The 18,604-nt window shown below is 39.0% G+C and overlaps 1 protein-coding gene across 1 annotated transcript; it reads left to right on the plus strand.

Moving 5' to 3' along the window:
- Positions 1-1,403: 1,403 nt before the first annotated feature.
- On the plus strand, positions 1,404-18,346 carry lmo4b (LIM domain only 4b). The gene is made up of 5 exons (XM_056749649.1): positions 1,404-1,782; positions 3,517-3,757; positions 13,349-13,445; positions 14,379-14,534; positions 17,438-18,346. Exons 2-5 carry the CDS (start codon positions 3,522-3,524, stop codon positions 17,444-17,446), a joined length of 498 nt encoding a protein of 165 aa, XP_056605627.1. The 5' UTR covers positions 1,404-1,782; positions 3,517-3,521; the 3' UTR covers positions 17,447-18,346.
- The last annotated feature ends 258 nt before the right edge of the window (positions 18,347-18,604 follow it).

Consider the following 18,604-nt stretch of genomic DNA (forward strand, 5'->3'; position numbering starts at 1 on the left):
AGCCTAAGAACAAACAAAGGTTTTCCTCTGAGGCTCCCATTCAGAGTCATCCCATAATTTCCCACTAGTTTTAATAGTTGAGATAAATTAATTATTCCTTCGTGGAAAATACATTCTTTGCCATCTTTGGCTCATTGTTCTTGTTGGAGAGAATTGAGCCCAATCCTGTGAGAAATAGAGTTGCCTTTCCTGCAGGGAAATCAAACTGCTCACTGCAATCAGCCTGGACCAACAACAATTAAACCATTAGTATCTGGTATAGGAGTCTTTTTACACAATGTACATCTACTAATGAATCCAGAGGCATCTCATAATTACACAGTTCTGTCTTGTAAAGTTTAGCTGCCCACTTAAACTCACAGTAGAATAGTTTCGCTTCCTGTTCCTTCGAGTTGGGACGTGAAATTAAGACGGTTCTGATGGTGACAAATAAATGTCAACTATGATGATATAATTTGAAGACGGGACACTGTAGAGTAATCGTTTTGCTTTAATTAATTGACTTCATGACTGACAATAAGACAACATTACCTTCACAGAGAATGCTAGTGCACTACTCTCTACGCAAGCAAATAAATCTCACTATCAATAAATATTTTGGTAGAAAAATAAATAAACCAAACATAAGAAATAGACATATGTATGGCCTCAATTCCCATTCTAAACATTTATCTATAGTTACTATATTAGAACTATATAAACACACATTTCTGCCATGTGCCTTGGTTAAAAGAAAAATGTCTTAAATATGTTTTTTCAGGCTTTCCTGAATACAAGGTCTTATGTCATTTATAATTGTGTTATATATAAGTGAGTTGCATTGTCAATACAATAACAAAAATTCGACTGTGTTAGTTTTTTCAACATATTGTAGTTCTGGTTTGTGCCAGTCGAGGGCGCCACTGTTATAAGGAACATGCGTTTCTCTCATGCGTTTCCCCTCGTCCATGGAGCCACGTGAACTTTTTGATATTGTGCCCATGCTTATATTGGCTGGTCAACATTAGACTAAACATTTGAATAAGGATGACTGCTTTAGATGGCCAACTTTTTACTGGAAGCCTTGACAATAAAACCAACGGCGAAAAAACTGACTATAATACTAGAACCTGCCATTGATTTAGAAGGGTTTTCTTAAGATTTACACACGCTGCTGCTAATTTATAGTTTTTAAAACAAATAAGAAATTGCCCTGCATGATGACAATAAACCTCAAAAGCAAAGCCCTGCTCAGCTGCAATGTCTCATCTGACCAGCGTGTGTCTATGTCAATCTAATGCTCATCTGATTGGCTAAATTTGTTATTCCGCTTGAATGGAGTGCGATGTGATTGGCTGACGCCGATTGACGTCATCCTCAGAGAGGAGGTACTCTGTTTTTTTCTGTCACTGACACATGTAGAGCACAAGCGACAACCATCGTCGAGAAATCATTGCAGAAGGGTTACAAACAGAGACGCTCGCACCATCACAGACCCGATCGAATGGAAATTACGAAAGACGTTACCGAACGCTCTTTCTACAAGACTACATGCGATCGTTCCGGTGATAACCAGATCAACTGAAAAAGGGGGACGGCAAGAGTGGAAATACAATCTGAAAACTCCATTTGCTTGACTCGAACACAGCATTTACGTTACATAGAGCAGTCAGAAGTATTCATGCACGCGCTCCGTCAGTGAGTTTGTTGGACTGTGCGCAGTATTTTTATTGACTCTCGAGAAAACAGACTGCTTATTTCTCATCAATCATTCAGCCATTACATTTGAAAGAGACAAAAGAGGTGGGTGCACTTTATTCATTTATGTTATTGTTAACAATAATCAATCCATGATGTCACGAAAGGTGGACACATGTTATACAAAGTGCCACATACAACAAGTAATATTATGTTTTTGTAAAACTCTTTGGAAAGTAATTGTACACGTTTGTACAATATCTGAAAAGGTGTCTGTTATGTTTTTTGTCGTTTTTCAAAACATTTTTGGCTGTTCTCATTCATGTCACATGATTATCTAATAATGTAACTGGAGATCTTGTTGTTCTTGGATCGTGGACATGTGTTTGCTCACAGTTAGTGTAACATCATATACTTTTTACTTTGATAATATCGCGGTTATTGACCATAAGTTAATGTGTGGGGTATAACTTAGATGACCAAGAGTCTAAAGACACAGGTTGCTGATCTTTTTTATATTTCTGCACATCCCGTCTCTTAAATTGCATGTCCGTGTAATTACTTGAGTTTGCCCATTTCACTTAAAAGCCACCCCTCCCCTTAGATCCCTCTTACTGGGAATGAAACTTGACGATGGTCCGATCTTATTTATCCTGGGGAGTCACTTTCGGTCTCTGATTCATCTCCCTTTAGATTTAATCAGCACTAAGGTATTGCTTGTCCCTAAGAGCCTCCACTAATGGGGTTACTGAATGCCTCTCTCTCTCATTGCAATGTTTTCTACCCCCCGCCTCTCCTCTAATTACCTTTCAACAAAGATTTGGCTTACAGCCTTCCACGAATGTATCTTACATTATAATCTTCCCCAGTTTGATTCAGGATCCATCCTTATGAAACCCGAGAAAGATTAACATTTCAAATATATTAGGGAAAGGATTGTGTTAGGATTGTGCAAGAGTGGAGTATTGATGGAGCAACAGAGCATATTAAGAACTGCAATCATAAATGAGGGTTTGTGGTTACTGTAATGATTTCTGTCAGAAGCACACCGAGGTATTAAAAGATATTTCTGTAGAGCGACGTGAACAGATTCTTGCATATGCTGAATGATCTGACATAGCAGGGTAATTTCACGGGGCAGTGAACAGTCCCCAAAGTGAGCACAGCTGAATGTACTTCATGATGTTGCCCGGGAAATAGTCATCTGATAACCTTAGTGAAAGCAACTGGAATATGTCGACCACAATAGGTCACACAATTTAAGAGTTTGCCAATCAACTACTCTGATTTCACTCTCTGTCCAATGTTAACCAGTGTGCACAATAAGAAGATTCAGGTAAATGTGCAGTTTAAAAGCAATATAGAGAACCCCAAAAAAGCCAGTGCCTCTTTAATTGTTCCTGCGCCTATAACGTTGTCTGTGAACAGACGTTTACCACCAATGAGCTGACCTCAGCATTAAGATAAAGATGAAGGACGATTTGACTTTTAAAACAATTCTCAAACTTGCTTTTAGGCATTAAAAAGTCTGCAAGCATAACGTTTTTTAAAAAGTGTTTTCAGGTGCATGTGTTTTTAAAACTTCAAAGCCAAAGTGTAAGCTCAGTGTAAAACAGTGGGAACTTGAACTTTGAAAACTCACTTTTCAAAGATATGGATATTAATTTAGTCTTGTTGGTTATTTAAATAGTGCTCTCTGTATTTTACTTTAGGCTGACTGCTCTACGTTTTTAACTATTTATTATTTTGTGTGTTTGAGAGTTTTCTGAAGCCGTTAAATATAATAAGATAATATACAATAAAACCAACATTTCCTTCTGTTTTTGATGTATTTTGCAGACATAATGGTGAACCCTGGAGGAAGTGCCCAGCCACCACCTGTCGGAGCAGGCTCTCTGTCGTGGAAGCGTTGTGCAGGCTGTGGGGGAAAGATTGCAGATCGGTTTCTCCTGTATGCCATGGACAGCTATTGGCACAGTCGCTGTCTGAAATGTTCTTGCTGCCAGGCCCAGCTCGGAGAGATCGGCACATCCTGCTACACCAAGAGTGGCATGATTCTTTGCAGAAACGACTACATCAGGTTAGTCGCTGCCATCTTACTGTATATGTGTGTTTATTTTTGTTTTAATCCGTATGTCACAATATATGTGAATAAGGTATCAGTGCCGAGGTGTTTCAGCATTGGCGAATGTCAGCTTTATTTTTATTCTGAATTCTCACAAAAGTAATTGTAAATGGGATCTTCAGAAATAGTGCTTAGATCTTTTGTGGACAGTGTGGTCAGGATTCCTGCCACAGCCGCTTTTTCAAAACCTTTGATGAAAACTAAAGATAGCTCATACATCTGGACATTGTGACAATCAAAGGACCACATGAAATGACATGAGGCATGTAATGATGAGCTGAAGTGATGGATGTGAAGAAAAAAAGATTTTAAGGAAAAAGTTACAAGCCCTCAGGCTTCTCACAGAGTGGAGTGTATTTTCCATTGAGAACATGTGTCTCGGATTGATCCGTCAGCAGCCCTTGTTAAAGCACGCTGGCGAAACCCCTCAATGGGTCGCTCTTAAAAAAGAGGTCAAGCCACTGACATGTTGACAGAGCAGAAGACGAAGGAGATTCTTTCTTCAGAACATCTGCAAGTCTGTGAGCCACGCTATATTTCATCATCGTTAAGCAAAAAGAGCCGCCGTGCTGGAAGTGTGTGTGTTTGCTTTACAAGATGCTAGAAAACTATATTGGTAAAGCTGAGCTGACATTCGACTGTGCAGGAATTTAAAAGAGTTATCACATCCTGTCCTGCATGTGTGTTTATCTCAAAGAGACCAATTAATTAGCAAAAATACACAAATTCAATATTTATGTGAGTACGTCTGACACCCAAAGCGGCGGCTGGGTGACGGCAGTCTCGCTCAGCTGATATACATGGCCTGATTTAATAGACTGATCATTCACACTTTAACCTCTGCAAGGACAAACAGAAATCCTTAAGTACCCTACATTATAAGCTTACATTTATGCATTTGCCAGATGTTCATATAAAGAGGAAAGTATACATCAGTATGCAGGATGGGAACCTAGTACAGCCTTGGGATTTCTGGCTCTCATACACACATCTCAACTTCTCTCAGGGTGTTAAGTAGAGCGACGTGAGCCATATAAAGGATTGTTTTTGTTGTTCTGACAAATGCACAACCCAGTGCAATATTTTTAACATTAAAACAGACAGACCAATTCAAAAGTTCATTCATAAATGCAGCATTGATAATATGCGTCTTAAAAACATGTCGCCCATGATAAATTCCACTCTCCCCATTGGAAAAGCGTTTTTGGCAGAAGTGCAGTCATTAGTGAGTATTTACCTTGGCATGCGGTGCTACGCTGGATAATTCAGCGAAGCCTCGCGCTGACACTGCAGCCGGCAGCATGGAACAACAGGTGTCAACCAGAGCAAACCTGAGACGACCGGTCCAAATGTGAAGAGTGTCTTCACTCTTTCCACTCCACCTGATCTAAGGAGATCAAGTCCACCAGACCCGCCGCTAGAAACGGGCCTACGAGCCTAATTAAAATGAGCGGGGAGGGAAAAGTAGCTACACCTTTCTCCTTGTAATGAGAGTGCATCAGGCCGGAGAATAGAGCTGAAACACGGCTCACACAAGCCTGTGATCTGAGGGGAGATAAGAGAGAGGGGAAAAATAACATCTGACAGTGAGTCCACACAATTAAAAGCTTTAATTAGAGTCCCCCTCCATTTTCCTTTAGTCCTGATGGGTTTTATCTAATGAGATCTAGTGCCTGGCTCCTATCCGCTTCCAATGACGTGTCCGAAATGAATGAGTGCCACATTGCAAACAAAACATTTAATTAACCAAATTGGCTTTTGAGAGAGCGGGAGAGAGAAGAGAGAAAGAAGAGGGGATTATTGTGAAGGCCATTCCCCTTAGGGGATTTAAAAGGGGCCTCCCTTATTTTTGTAATGGATTATTAAATTGCCCTTGCTGTGTAAATAATGAAGTTACACATCCAGAATTATATTAATACCACTGCTGCAAAAAGGCTTAGCGATTGATTGGAATGCATACGTTAAAATGCATCCCTTTTTCCTTAATGGCAGATGGGGGAAATGACATGATGCTCTTGTCCTGTCGACTGAAGGCACGAGGGCAAGTTGTGCTGCCACTCGCATTGGATATTTATTTTTTATTTTTTTACTAGATTTAGCCTCAGAGAAGCAGGAGGGACTATGACTTTTTTAAATCATGTTGTCCCTGAGCCAGCAGTGATATTATTTGTGAGATACAGAATTAATTTGTGGAGTGAACACAATCATGCGTCCGTTAGGTTGGGGGAAAACACTGTCCTTTTAATTGAATAGACCCAGGTAATTAAATGGCACGTTTCCAATTGAACGTGCTAGGTAAATCTAATAGGTGGTTATTTAATATCACTTTGAAGTCAGCCCACTCAAGCACTATGACAGCACGGGAGCATGTCAACTATTAAGCCAGGAAATACTTGGATCTCTGAAATTAATTAAATAGCATGCAATTTAGGGGAAACGTTTATCTTGATTTGTCATAACAGAATTAATTCAAGGCCTTCAATCCACTTGGGACTAGATCTGTTATTCTGAATTAACCGAGTGTCATTTGGCTGCTTTCACCCCCGCCAGAGCAACCCCCCACCACCCTCCTGCTCTCTTGCCATGAAATCTCCATCTTTTCTCTCCCTCTAATGCAGACCTGGGAATTGTACAGCCCACGGGGCAAATCTGGCCCGCTGGCTCTCCCTGACCGGCCGCGTGAGGTCATTGGTAAATTAGAAGGCAAATGCAAATCGGTGTACACAACACAACTGCTCTGGTTTTATTTTGAAGGGAACTGCTTTTTTAACCATTTAGCGTGTACAATTACACCGGTTTTTATCAGTCTAGGGCTAATCCCTGGAGCGTACGATCACGATGACGCTTAGCACATCACTTGATCAACTGCTATATTCAAATCTGCTTTCGCACTTTAGCTGGCACTGAGCCAGAGACGGAGGAGCTCCCCACTTGCCACAGTTCACATTTAACAAGTTGTAAATCCGACAACTCTGATGCGTACCGTCGCCCATCGTGTGTTATCCAAGATCATTATAAAAGATGTTTTAGACTGCCAAATATGTTTACTTATATATATTTGACAATTGGAATATCATATAGCTCATACAGTATACAAGTGAATATTTTGAAAAAAATAGAGTAACACATCATTCATACTGCACAGTAGGGATGCTCCGATCGATCAGCCACAGATCGTTAGTGTCCGATAATCACATTTTATGACTTGATCGGAACTTACAAACTTCGCTGATCTCACAAAACGATTGCAATTTGATGGCATCACCATGAAACGTCCAGAGTGCGTGAAGATGTCTAAAAGATTTGGGGCCGCAGTCATGTCATCGCCTGTATGGAACTATTACGAAGCTTCGAGAAACAATGAAAAATTTGCAATTTTCCCTGTATGTTTAAAAAAAATCTCATGTGGAAGAGCATTGTCCTAAGCAGAAAAGGAGCATGTTTCTCATTCATTACTCGCCCATTCAGGAAACCCACGCGGGGTCAGTGGAGACTCGCGATGCGGACTCAGACGCATGTAAAAACAAGGCATTAGACTATTCCTGCTTACCACTGTCAAATTTGTTTTTGCCAATGTTTCAAAATGAACTGAAAATCCTTTTACACTTTTCATAATAACACAATGATAACGTTGTTTGAGGCGTTGTTTCTAAATCTGATTCTGCAATGCATGCATCCATCACTTAATCAGACCCCTGCGTTGCGCGCTCACACATGCGCGAACAGTGGTTACAGACTTTTTTCCTTGAGAGCAATAGTGACGAGCATCATCTTGGATAAACCTTTAACTTTAAGTAAGTGGAAACATTTATTTTCCGTTAAGTGATCGGCAAAAGCAGCACATTCATATCCAAAAAGCAGCTTAAAGTTACTTGTAAGTGAATAAATGAATGATTACCAAACAGCATTTACAAGCACCTGTCATTGTTACTGACTGGGCATATGTTTATAAACATTTGTCTGTAATTATTATTTTATGTCGGACAACAGAAACATTAAATATGTTTAAACGTCTTCAACTTTATTGGGTACTCAGTTCAGTAAGTTCAGAGAGTAAATGCATGAACATAGCGATGATGTAACAAACATGCTAATAACACGTAACATCATCTAGCACTATAGTGACGGGTAAGAATAGATTAGGACGGATGTCACCATGGAAATAGCGACCACCTTTAAGGGATAGTTCACCCAAAAATAAAAATTCTGTCATCATTTACTTACACTCAAGTTGCTCTAAAACCGTATACAATTATTTGCTCTGTTGAACACAAAGGAAGATATTAGAAGAATGTGGAAACCTAATCAGTTCAGAGGCAACATTGACTACCATAGTAGTTTTTTTGCAACTGTTAAAGTCAACAGTGCCACAGAACTGTTTGGTTCTTTGTGTTTCACAGAACAACAAAATTGCTAAATTTGAAGACAACTTGAGGTTGAGTAAATAATGAGAGAATTTAAATTTTTGGGTGAACTAAAAGGCTCATCTACAGTATTTTTTTATTTACATGTGAAACGTACAACCATACATATGACCTGACAGTGTGACCGTACAGTTTTTTTCAAAAGATCTAATGTGTAATGTGCAGAACTGAGTTAAGTGTATTGGTCCAGCCCTCTAGAACCATGCCAGTTTCTCATGTGGCCCCTTGGGGAAATGAATTGCCCACCCCTGCTCTAATGTAACATCGCCATTATGCAAAGCTCTGCTTAAGTATCAGTATGGCCCAGTGCTTTTAAGGTGCTTTGGCTGCTAATGTTGTGAGGCATTTTTATAATGGACTGTGTTGCAGAAATCATTGTTGTACCAATTTGCATCGCTCTGCTCAAAAAGGTTCCGCTTAAAGAGGCCGAGCTCTGCCATATGGCCCAAAACCGCCCTGCTAGGTTGTATTTTACCTCGCAGTCAGTGTCCAAATTAAATCCTCTAGACATTGCATGGAGTGCAGACAGATTTTTCCCCCTGGTTTCGTAATGAAATACAGACGTAGATTGTGGTCTGTTTTTATTCCACCCGTTCCAAGATGGAGCGAGTCAATAAATCAGCATTCCATGATGTTTCGTTGACAAAATCCTCCTTCTCTGATTGATCGGGGGTCTGAATAGCCAGAAGGAATGAGAAAACAACAAACAAGAGGCTTATTTGAGCAGAAGGAAGCGAAAACTGGTGGTGTCATTGCAATTAAAGAGTCCCTTGGCCGTAATTATGGTGACCCATGATATCGCTCCTCTCTTCTCCTCTCGTCGGCACAGAAGTTCAATGGCGAGAGAGACCATTAAAGGTGAGGTGCAGACTGATAGCAACTTAATTGAGCACCTAAAGCCTTCAGGCCTTTAAATCAAATGCTATCAGCACCCATCCCCTGCTCAAATAATTAACCTGGTTTGCTACGTATAGTGTGCTGAGAAAATAAAAAGGTTGCCTCGAGATTCCCTCATCTTTGTAGTTTTCCAAAAGACACCAGGACAGTTAAAACGCCAACATGCTCTGAGCCCAGATCCCGAGTAATGTTTGTGCGTAAGTAATCTAGGGTTGTCCTCGACTAAGGATTTCCATAGTCAAATCAGAATTGTATTGCATGTGGTGACGACACCAGGTGGTTAATAAGGGTACACCACAAAGTGCAGCGCAACATTGATGCACCAAAAAAGTCAAACATTAATTTACAGAATTTGATAAAAAAAAGAAAATACCTTCATAATAAATAAAAATAAAGCATGTGAAAAGCCAGATTCAAGTCGCAATGTGCAAAATAAATGTGTTTAAGTAATGCAGGGGAACATACACTCACCTAAAGGATTATTAGGAACACTCAACTCAACTTTATTTATATAGCGCTTTTTACAATTTGCATTGTTACAAAGCAGCTGTACATGAGACACATTGAATACAAGAAAAACAACTAAAGGCATATACCTGTAAAAACAAGAAAAAGGTGAAAACAACAAAAGACAGACATACAAATGCTCCACACACACAATACAAAACACCTGTTCAATTTCTCATTAATGCAATCATGGTGGTGGTGTAATGGTGTGGGGGATGTTTTCTCGGCACACTTTAGACCCCTAGGTGCCAATTGGGCATCGTTTAAATGCCACGGCCTACCTGAGCATTGTTTCTGACCATGTCCATCCCTTTATGACCACCATGTACCCATCCTCTGATGGCTACTTCCAGCAGGATAATGCACCATGTCACAAAGCTCGAATCATTTCAAATTGGTTTCTTGAACATGACAATGAGTTCACTGTACTAAAATGGCCCCAACAGTCACCAGATCTCAACCCAATAGAGCATCTTTGGGATGTGGTGGAATGGGAGCTTCGTGCATCCCACAAATCTCCATCAACTGCAAGATGCTATCCTATCAATATGGGCCAACATTTCTAAAGAATGCTTTCAGCAACTTGTTGTATCAATGCCACGTAGAATTAAGGCAGTTCTGAAGGCGAAAGGGGGTCAAACACAGTATTAGTATGGTGTTCCTAATAATCCTTTAGGTGAGTGTATATTCAAAACACAAGCCACTAATAGTTAAATGGACATTTTCCTCACATAACAATGCTGTGCCATACAATACTAGACCATATCTCTTTTTAAAACTACTTGATAATAATGAATTTATTTTAACAAACGGTAATACAGAGTCAATTTATTACCAATGAACTACCAAATAAAGTTACCGCATGGTAAGGAGGAATGCAATAAAGCATCTTACCATTGAAACAGTCAAAAAGTCCTGACACGCACGCTTTCATTCAGTGCAAAGAATGACAAGCTCTGCATTATGGGATGATTTTGGTTAAATTACTTCTTTTTTTGTATCATGCAGCGCAAAGTTCAGTCTAAGTGACGATAAACGTGCATTTACAGACAAAGTGTTAATACATATTTATATGCCCAAACATTCAGGAAGTGACAAATGTTTGGAAACTGTGAAGACATTAATTTGCGAGTCATCTGCGGGTGTGTGCGGAACGCGCTGAGTCTCTTTACCGATCTCACAGCGATCTTACCAGTCCTGCCAGAAACTCCTCGTGTAACCACACCCCCTCAAATCTACTTTAGTTCGTGTTATGATTTGACTAAGACTGCCCAAATTTATAAGCAAGTAGGGTAGGCGTACCTGTCAGTACAATTGCTTTGGGACCTGATGTTCCAAATATGGCAAGAGGAGTTACATTTCCGTCACACGCTTGCAGTATTCAACCAATCACTAATCACTAAAATATCTGCACGTTTAAGAAAGGGGGGGCAAAGAGGATATACAAACATGCATCGTATATTGAAAATACACAAAATGTTTTGAACCTTAAATTGTGTATACACATTGCATTACATCTAAAACAAACTATAATGTTTGTTTTAGCCATGTCATATGACCCCTTTAAATTTGGATGTCAGCTCTCCGGGATTGTTGAATCAAGCTGATTTTTTAAGCACAAGTCACGGTGTGTCAGATTACTTTCTGATGGCCTGGGGAGGATGTCATTTTACAGGTGAATCAAAGCACTCCATCTAAAGACCTTCCCCCATGACATTTGCCTAGCATGACTGGCCCATCGACGCCATTGAAACGCGCTGTTGTCACAAGCCTACAGCTAATTACGTTTGAAATTGAGTTTTGATTGAGCTGCTCCAATCGATGCCGCAGCCAAATTTGTTTTCCCCTCCCCCCTCCCCACCATTGACACCCGCCACTGCTGAACAGTAACTCTTAAAGCTTCGCTCGTTCATCATGTAGTGATCACATTAAACGACGCAATGTCTGCAAAATGGTGTTGACGACAGCTGTTTCAATGTCGGGAAAATAAAAAGCTCAAATGTGGTAGAATGTGATATCACCGTTTGAACCAGGCAAACTTGGAAATAGTTTATTAATGTCTGTCTGGGTCACACTGTGATAATATGCCGATTCTTAATGCTGAGTGTATTGTTTTTCAAAAGTATACTAATAAATTGCAGTCTTTTGCTCAATCTGCATTTGCCTTTTTTTGGTTGGTGACATTTTCTCGATAGTATAAATGTGACACAATTACTGGTTAAACAGTTTATGATTAAACACGTTGTTAGTTTTCATAGAAACGGGAAAAAAAATATTCTTTAACTCTTGAGGTTAAACTGTAACCATGTACATGTGGAACATGAGCACTGTGACACCAACCTTTTCCATATCCCTTTTCTCTCTCCCTCTCTCAATTTCCCTATTTCTCCCCTTCTATCCTTCTAACACTCTCTTTTTCTCTCTCTCTGGAGCTTGTCAGATGCTGTGGTCTTATTTGATTGCATAGGAAAAGTGCAGTGATAGAGCAAACAGCCAGTGAGATATGATGACAAATGGGTCCAGATCCCAGTAAATTACTTTCTGCTCAAATCGAAATTTCATTCAGTTTGTTGCTCGGCAAGATGAAGTAATCTAAATTGTGGACTCAGAAGGCAGATAGAAAGGAAGCTGGAGCAAGCATTTCATTATCAAGAGACTGAGAGAGAGAAAGAGAGATAGAGAGAGAGAGAAGGTTAGAGACGAAAGAGATGAGCAGAAGCAAATCTAAAGTGTTGACATCATGATTGAAAAGGTTAACCCATGCACATTATATATCAACCCGGGTAGCCGAGGGTTTCTAATGGAAAGGCGGCAGTGACTGAGCGCTCGCTTGAGTCCTAATGGCAAAAGTGCTGTGTCTCCGCCTAGATGTACAATCAAATATTCTTGGGCTCTGATTGCTTATGTTCTTGGTTATTATTAGGTTGCAAAAAATGAACACCAAAGGTAATACTAAGTCCCGGTGGCAGAGGCTTTTGGAGGACAGAATGCAGGATTTTTTCATTTGGTTTGCCGATATTACTATGAATTTATCTTTTCTACATCAGAATATTGAAGATGTAATTTGTTCTCTCTGTGTGTGTGTGTGTGTGTGTGTGTGTGTGTGTGTGTGTGTGTGACACTGTGCGGCACATATCTGAAATGATTTAAGCAAAACCTGTCCTTGGAAGGACCTTTTTTACAGTATAAACAGCAAGTCAAACAGGTTAACAAACCTCTTACATATACAGAACTCACATCACTTGACAGTATCCCCGAGCCATAATGTATACTCGTTGTCTCTGCATAGGAAAGCTATAATTCACCCAAACAAATTTTCAGAATTTTCTTTTGCTACTGCAGCTTACTGTGAGACTTCTGATTTATCGAGACACAAGACCTTGTTAATATTGCAATGAATACAACTGTTTGTTTAAAATCCTATTTACACTTCACTGTCGCAAAATCAATATCTTAGTGCTAAACACCATGCTTTCGTGTATGGTAACATACAAAAAGTTAGCATTGACGTGTTTCTTCCCATTTGAAAATGTTTTCTGTAAAGTAACAATGCAATTAGTGTTTTTCTTTATGAAACTGACATTTTTTTGCAAAGTTCTTTACATTCACTTTTTTTGATTTGGGTTTCCGTGGGATAAATTATTTGCTGCTTGCTCTTTAATGTAAATGATTTGTCTCTTGTTTTTAATAATAACATTATTTTTGCATTTTCTTCTAGGTTATTTGGGAACAGTGGGGCATGCAGCGCATGTGGTCAGTCTATCCCAGCCAGTGAACTGGTTATGAGGACACAGGGAAACGTGTACCATCTCAAGGTAACATTTAACACTGCTCTCAACAACAGATCATTTCACATGTGTATCATACAGTGTATTTAAAAAGGATCAATGGCTATCCTATTCTTTATGTCTTACGTATTACCACATCTACCATGTTATACTGGTCATCATTTATTATCATTCAATAAAACTAAATACTGTACTTAAGTAACAATATAGCACATATGTGACCCCACCTCTGATTTCCCGACTAAAGTCCCAGAATGTAATTATGAGAAAAGTTTTTATACCCATTAAAATGACAAAAAATATGAAATTTGTGTTTATTGATGGAGTACTCCAATTTTTTTTAACACATGATCAAAGCTGAAATTATTGATTTGATTGACACTACATTTTATTTTTTAGACCAAAAACATATCGGAGCCAGGCGTCCTAATCATTGATTTGTTTTTTTCTCTTTGTTTATGCGCAGAAATGCCTTCTGATTCTTGTATCATTCGTTTTAGGAAACTTTATTTCTTTTTCATACATCTGTCAGATATCACGGAAAAACTAGAGAATATCAGCTTTAAAATGATATATGGCATATAGACAGGAAAATGATGGTTCATTTGTGTTTTAGCTTTGAAATATTAGCTTGTTTTTACATAGGATTTTTTCTAAAACATGATTTTCTGAGACCAAAATGTAACAAATATTTGACATGACCTTACTCAGAGCAAAAAACATCCTGTGTATATGTTATCTTGATGTCTTTAATATTGACTATGTAGGATGATTTTGTGTAGAAAACAGCAAATCACCACAAAAAGACTTTAGCTGGGTTTTCACAGGCAGCCACATATATTCTGAAACCACGTGCCATCCATGCAAATGTATTTAACATGCAAACAAATGTGCTTTCCAAAAATTTGATATAGTAATGTGACAAGGATTGTGGGTAATGTATTTTATTTTCACCCGCAGTGTTTCACATGTTCTACCTGTCGGAACCGGCTGGTCCCTGGAGACAGGTTTCACTACATCAACGGCAGCTTGTTCTGCGAACACGACAGACCCACAGCACTCATCAACGGCCATTTGAGTTCACTGCAGACTAATCCCCTACTGCCTGACCAGAAAGTGAGAGACACTACTTGTCTATTATAAATGTTTCGGTATTTTTTTCCACTTAGTCCCATTTAGAGGCCAGTTGCATAAACATAGCCGCTAAGTAAAGACTGTGTCTTAACAACTATTAGGACTAATCAGTCTTACTTTTCATAGTCCAAGAAGACCAGTCTACCTTCTTATGTAACTAATTTGAAAAGTTAAGACCAGTGATGAAGAAAAAAAATTGATGATTAACTTGTAAGACTCGTCTAAGCAGTTTATGCAGCCGGCCCCTGCTTGGCTTCCTATATTACAGTTTAAGCTGAGGACTGCTGTCTGTTTTTTGCGGCTTTACTTTTTTCAATTAATTTACTGATCACCATTACTTATTTTATTGTATTAATTGTAATGTGTAAATCTTTTTTTTATGCTTAGATTTTTTGACAAACCATACAAAACATGTATAGTATCTGCTATACAATCACATAAAAACCCCGGCAACAGCTTTAAGGTTCTGAAATAACTTAGCAGGATGAAGCAGTATTAGATATGCTGTTAAGTCCTTAACACACAATCACATCTGGAGGACAAAAACAATTCAGCCTGGCTGAAAGCTAATTTATCACAATTAATGTTATCTCACTGAAATGAAAACGTGGCTAAGACAAGCTCCGTGGTAGTTAAGGGACAGGTAAGAAATTACTTCCCCCACCTAACTATGCCACATTTTTATTCATTATAATACCAAAAAGATGCTAATACCGTATCTCAGTACTTGTGAATGACAGGACATCTTTTTTATCAAATAAGCCTAAATTATAAGAGGCATTTAGACTTCTAAAATAAGGGGAAACACATACTTCTGCATACAGTATTCTGCCTCTTTTTCAGTCACAATTCTTTCCGTCTATTCACTCCTCCGACGCTGCTCAGAAAGCTTTAAATAAACAAAACCAGATGCCAAGCAGGCAAATTATGTACCTAATTCCTCTCCTCGCCTTTGAGACCGTTGGCAATAAGACTTCATTGTGTAGTCGGCCACCAGCCGATTGTACTCGGCGGCTCTGAAAATAACAGTTCAGTGACACATAATCAGTTACTGATATGGAGACAACGGTTATGTGTGAGCTTGTGCGAGAGATCGGACAGTTACTGAGTCTCATAGTGAACATTTATTTCAGCTTCAGTAGAAAAAAAGATGTGAGCGGAGAAATGTAGTCAACAAGAAGAGCAGAGAAAGAGCTCCATTAGCTCAAGGCTCAGTTAGAGGCCTTTTAAGGGATCGTCACTTTTACAAATTAGCTCCAAGAGCGTGTTGCGCTTAGAATTGAAAGCCTTTGCATTATCAAGCTTTATTTTAAATGTCTGTTTAAGCCCCTTTCCTTCCATTCCTTCTCCTTGTTCGCCGCTCTCGCTCCGCGGCTGCCACTGTGTAAATATGAGGCCTCATTGTTTATTTATATGCCGACATCAATTGTAGTAAAAACAGTTGAATTATTAATGCTAAAATGCAATCTGAATATTGGCCTCGCTGCTTTAATTATAGCGGAGAGGGAGTTCTTAAATACACCCCGATGCCCTTCTCCACCAGCAAGAAAAAGAAAAGGCCCATGCATTCGTCCTCGGGAGATACAGGCATGTTTTTGCGCAGTGTTGAGAGCGGATTATAATCTTTATTGGGAAACTTACTTGAGCTATCCAGCTAATTTATGAGACACTCTTTCTCCACCAGTGGTTAAAATCATTGGTCAACTACCTATTCTTATTCTCCAGCTCTCCAGACCTATAGCTGGGAACCAAAACAGTCAAGGGCAGAATAGAAAGAGAGGGAGGGAGAGTGAGCACTTTCCTAGACAGATCCGAGGCCTCGTCCGGTATCCATTGTTTTTATTATGTGCAATTTCATGGTGACATAATTGCCGCTGTCCATATCCATGGCTGAGGACATTTGATGCTCATTTATTAAGTAGCTCCCTGGCTTCTCCCTAATCTCTTTGTTCAGGACAGACAAATTACCTTTCTCATGCTGAGCCTGAACCCAGGGGATCCAAACCTTCACAGCCTCCGTCTCTTTAATTAGCCCTCCAATGTGGTGGGGGGGTTGCAATTACTATTACAGTAGACTGAAACCCCTTAGTAACTTGAGGTAAGACGGGAAAAGCAAATTGCCCTCTACAAAAACAAAAGGAGAGAGAATGTTAGATAGAAAAAAGTTTGTTGTCTATGTGTGATTGTCTATGAAAGCGGAACGTAGGTACTTGGGTATTGGTATGATTTTCTCTGTTTGCCAGCATTGCTCAAGCGTGTAAGAACTTTTCACCCCCTTGGACTGTGCCATATCACTAAAAAAAGAGACCAACTTGATACAATGTACTTAAAATGCAGAGGAAATAGGGTTTGAAAAGCCTTATTGATCAGTAAGTTAAATAGGGGCCTTCAGTGGACCTGACGGTTTTTATGTGACAGTTTCATTTTTATGACTCTCACTGGGGAAAATGTTGGTATTATGTATGATCCTTTTTGTTTATAGTTGTCCTGTTGTTGTAAAGTTATTGGACTGGTCCTTTTCCAATTGTTTTTTATTTAATTTAAATTAGAATTTGCATTTATTGTTTAGTAGTCTAATTTATGAATTTAATTAATTTTTTTGTTTATCCACATTTTTTTACTTTAATACTTTAGGAACGGTATATTTAGTCTGGTGACTGTGTCCTTTTTATGTTGTGCAAACGCATCCACATTTGATTCTAAACCTTAAGAGTTTTTGCTTTTCTACCAATATTTCTGATGGACATTTATTTGTCTGTTTTAAAACGAAATTCTTTGAAAATGAGAACTTGATGCCTCTGGTTTCGTAACCAAAAAATATTTATATTATAATAATTGTTCGCCTCGAGTGTATCTAACAGATCTCTTGTTCTCTTGTGTTCTAGGTGTGTTAGGACGGTGGTGTTGCTCAAAGCAGGATGTGTGCCTTCATTTCAGTCCCTTGCTCATTGTCGCTGAAGACCTTTCAGATCTGCCCCCATCCCACTTCTTTCCTCAATCAACGATATTCAAACCAGAGCGCTAATCTCAGGCTTGAGCTCCCCCTTGACCTGCAATAGCCAGAGACCCCTTTTAACAGCCCTTTACTCCAAACTCCTGAATCATGGATGGAAAATACCCATGAGGCCCTGTAGGGGGAACACTGAGGACTCTATGAACTGACCAAGACGAGACTTTTAATCCTGAGGGACTCAAAGTCTGACACAGAGAGTACAGAGAAAGACACCAGGCAACGGATGTTTGGGGTAGAAAGGGTGAAAAAATGACACTAATGAACTGCAGCATTTTTTGCATTCATCTGCGTACATAACACTTGTTTCAACATTACTGGGGGAATACTGAATTTTGTTTTCCTTTATATTTTTTGTCATACGTTGTCTATTCTCCTTTTCTTCGCAACATGGTATCTTCTCTTTCTATATTTTAGATGTTGTAAAGGGAATGTGTTTCATTTTGGATAATATAAAAATCTTAAAGACTGGGTTCAGAGAAGTATCCGTGGCTTTTTTGTGGAAATCAAATCATGAACACTCTTGGTGTATTTGTGAAACTACCATGTACAGTACAGTATGTATGCATGTAAATGTTTTTGTCCCATTGTGGCTACAGTACATACTACACAGCTAAACCTGGTCCCTTGAACCTAAAACCATGCAACCAACCAACAAAAAATGAAGCTCATACCTTTCAACAGTACATGCAGAGTGAGAGAGAATTTTATTTGTGATATTTTCAGAGACATTTGCTCCAATATGGTGTATTTAATAAATAAAAAAATGAGATTTAAAAAAGTCTCTTTTTGTAATCCTATTTTAAACACTGTCTTTTGTGTATGAAATTCGGTGTTTGGCCAAAGGGAGAATCAACTTTTTTTTATGGGTAATAAGTATGTGGAGTGTGTTTCATGCACCATTTATTTACCCTCGTTCAGTCCTAAACAAGTTTTCTCATTTACATCTGAAAATAACTCATCGTGAATTATGTACAGTGTCTGAAAGAACACACTCTGCGTCCAATTTTCCATCAAGAGACCAAAGGATTTGTGTTATCAC

This window comes from Triplophysa dalaica, chromosome 6, assembly GCF_015846415.1.
Source record: "Triplophysa dalaica isolate WHDGS20190420 chromosome 6, ASM1584641v1, whole genome shotgun sequence".
Lineage (NCBI taxonomy): Eukaryota > Metazoa > Chordata > Actinopteri > Cypriniformes > Nemacheilidae > Triplophysa > Triplophysa dalaica.

Excerpts from the sequence above, each read along its gene's own strand:
- lmo4b (XM_056749649.1), top strand. The coding sequence starts at position 3,522 with ATGGTGAACCCTGGAGGAAGTGCCCAGCCACCACCTGTCGGAGCAGGC. Across the intron at positions 3,758-13,348 it reads TGCAGAAACGACTACATCAG|GTTATTTGGGAACAGTGGGG; the intron begins GTTAGTCGCTGC and ends ATTTTCTTCTAG. Across the intron at positions 13,446-14,378 it reads GAAACGTGTACCATCTCAAG|TGTTTCACATGTTCTACCTG; the intron begins GTAACATTTAAC and ends TTTCACCCGCAG.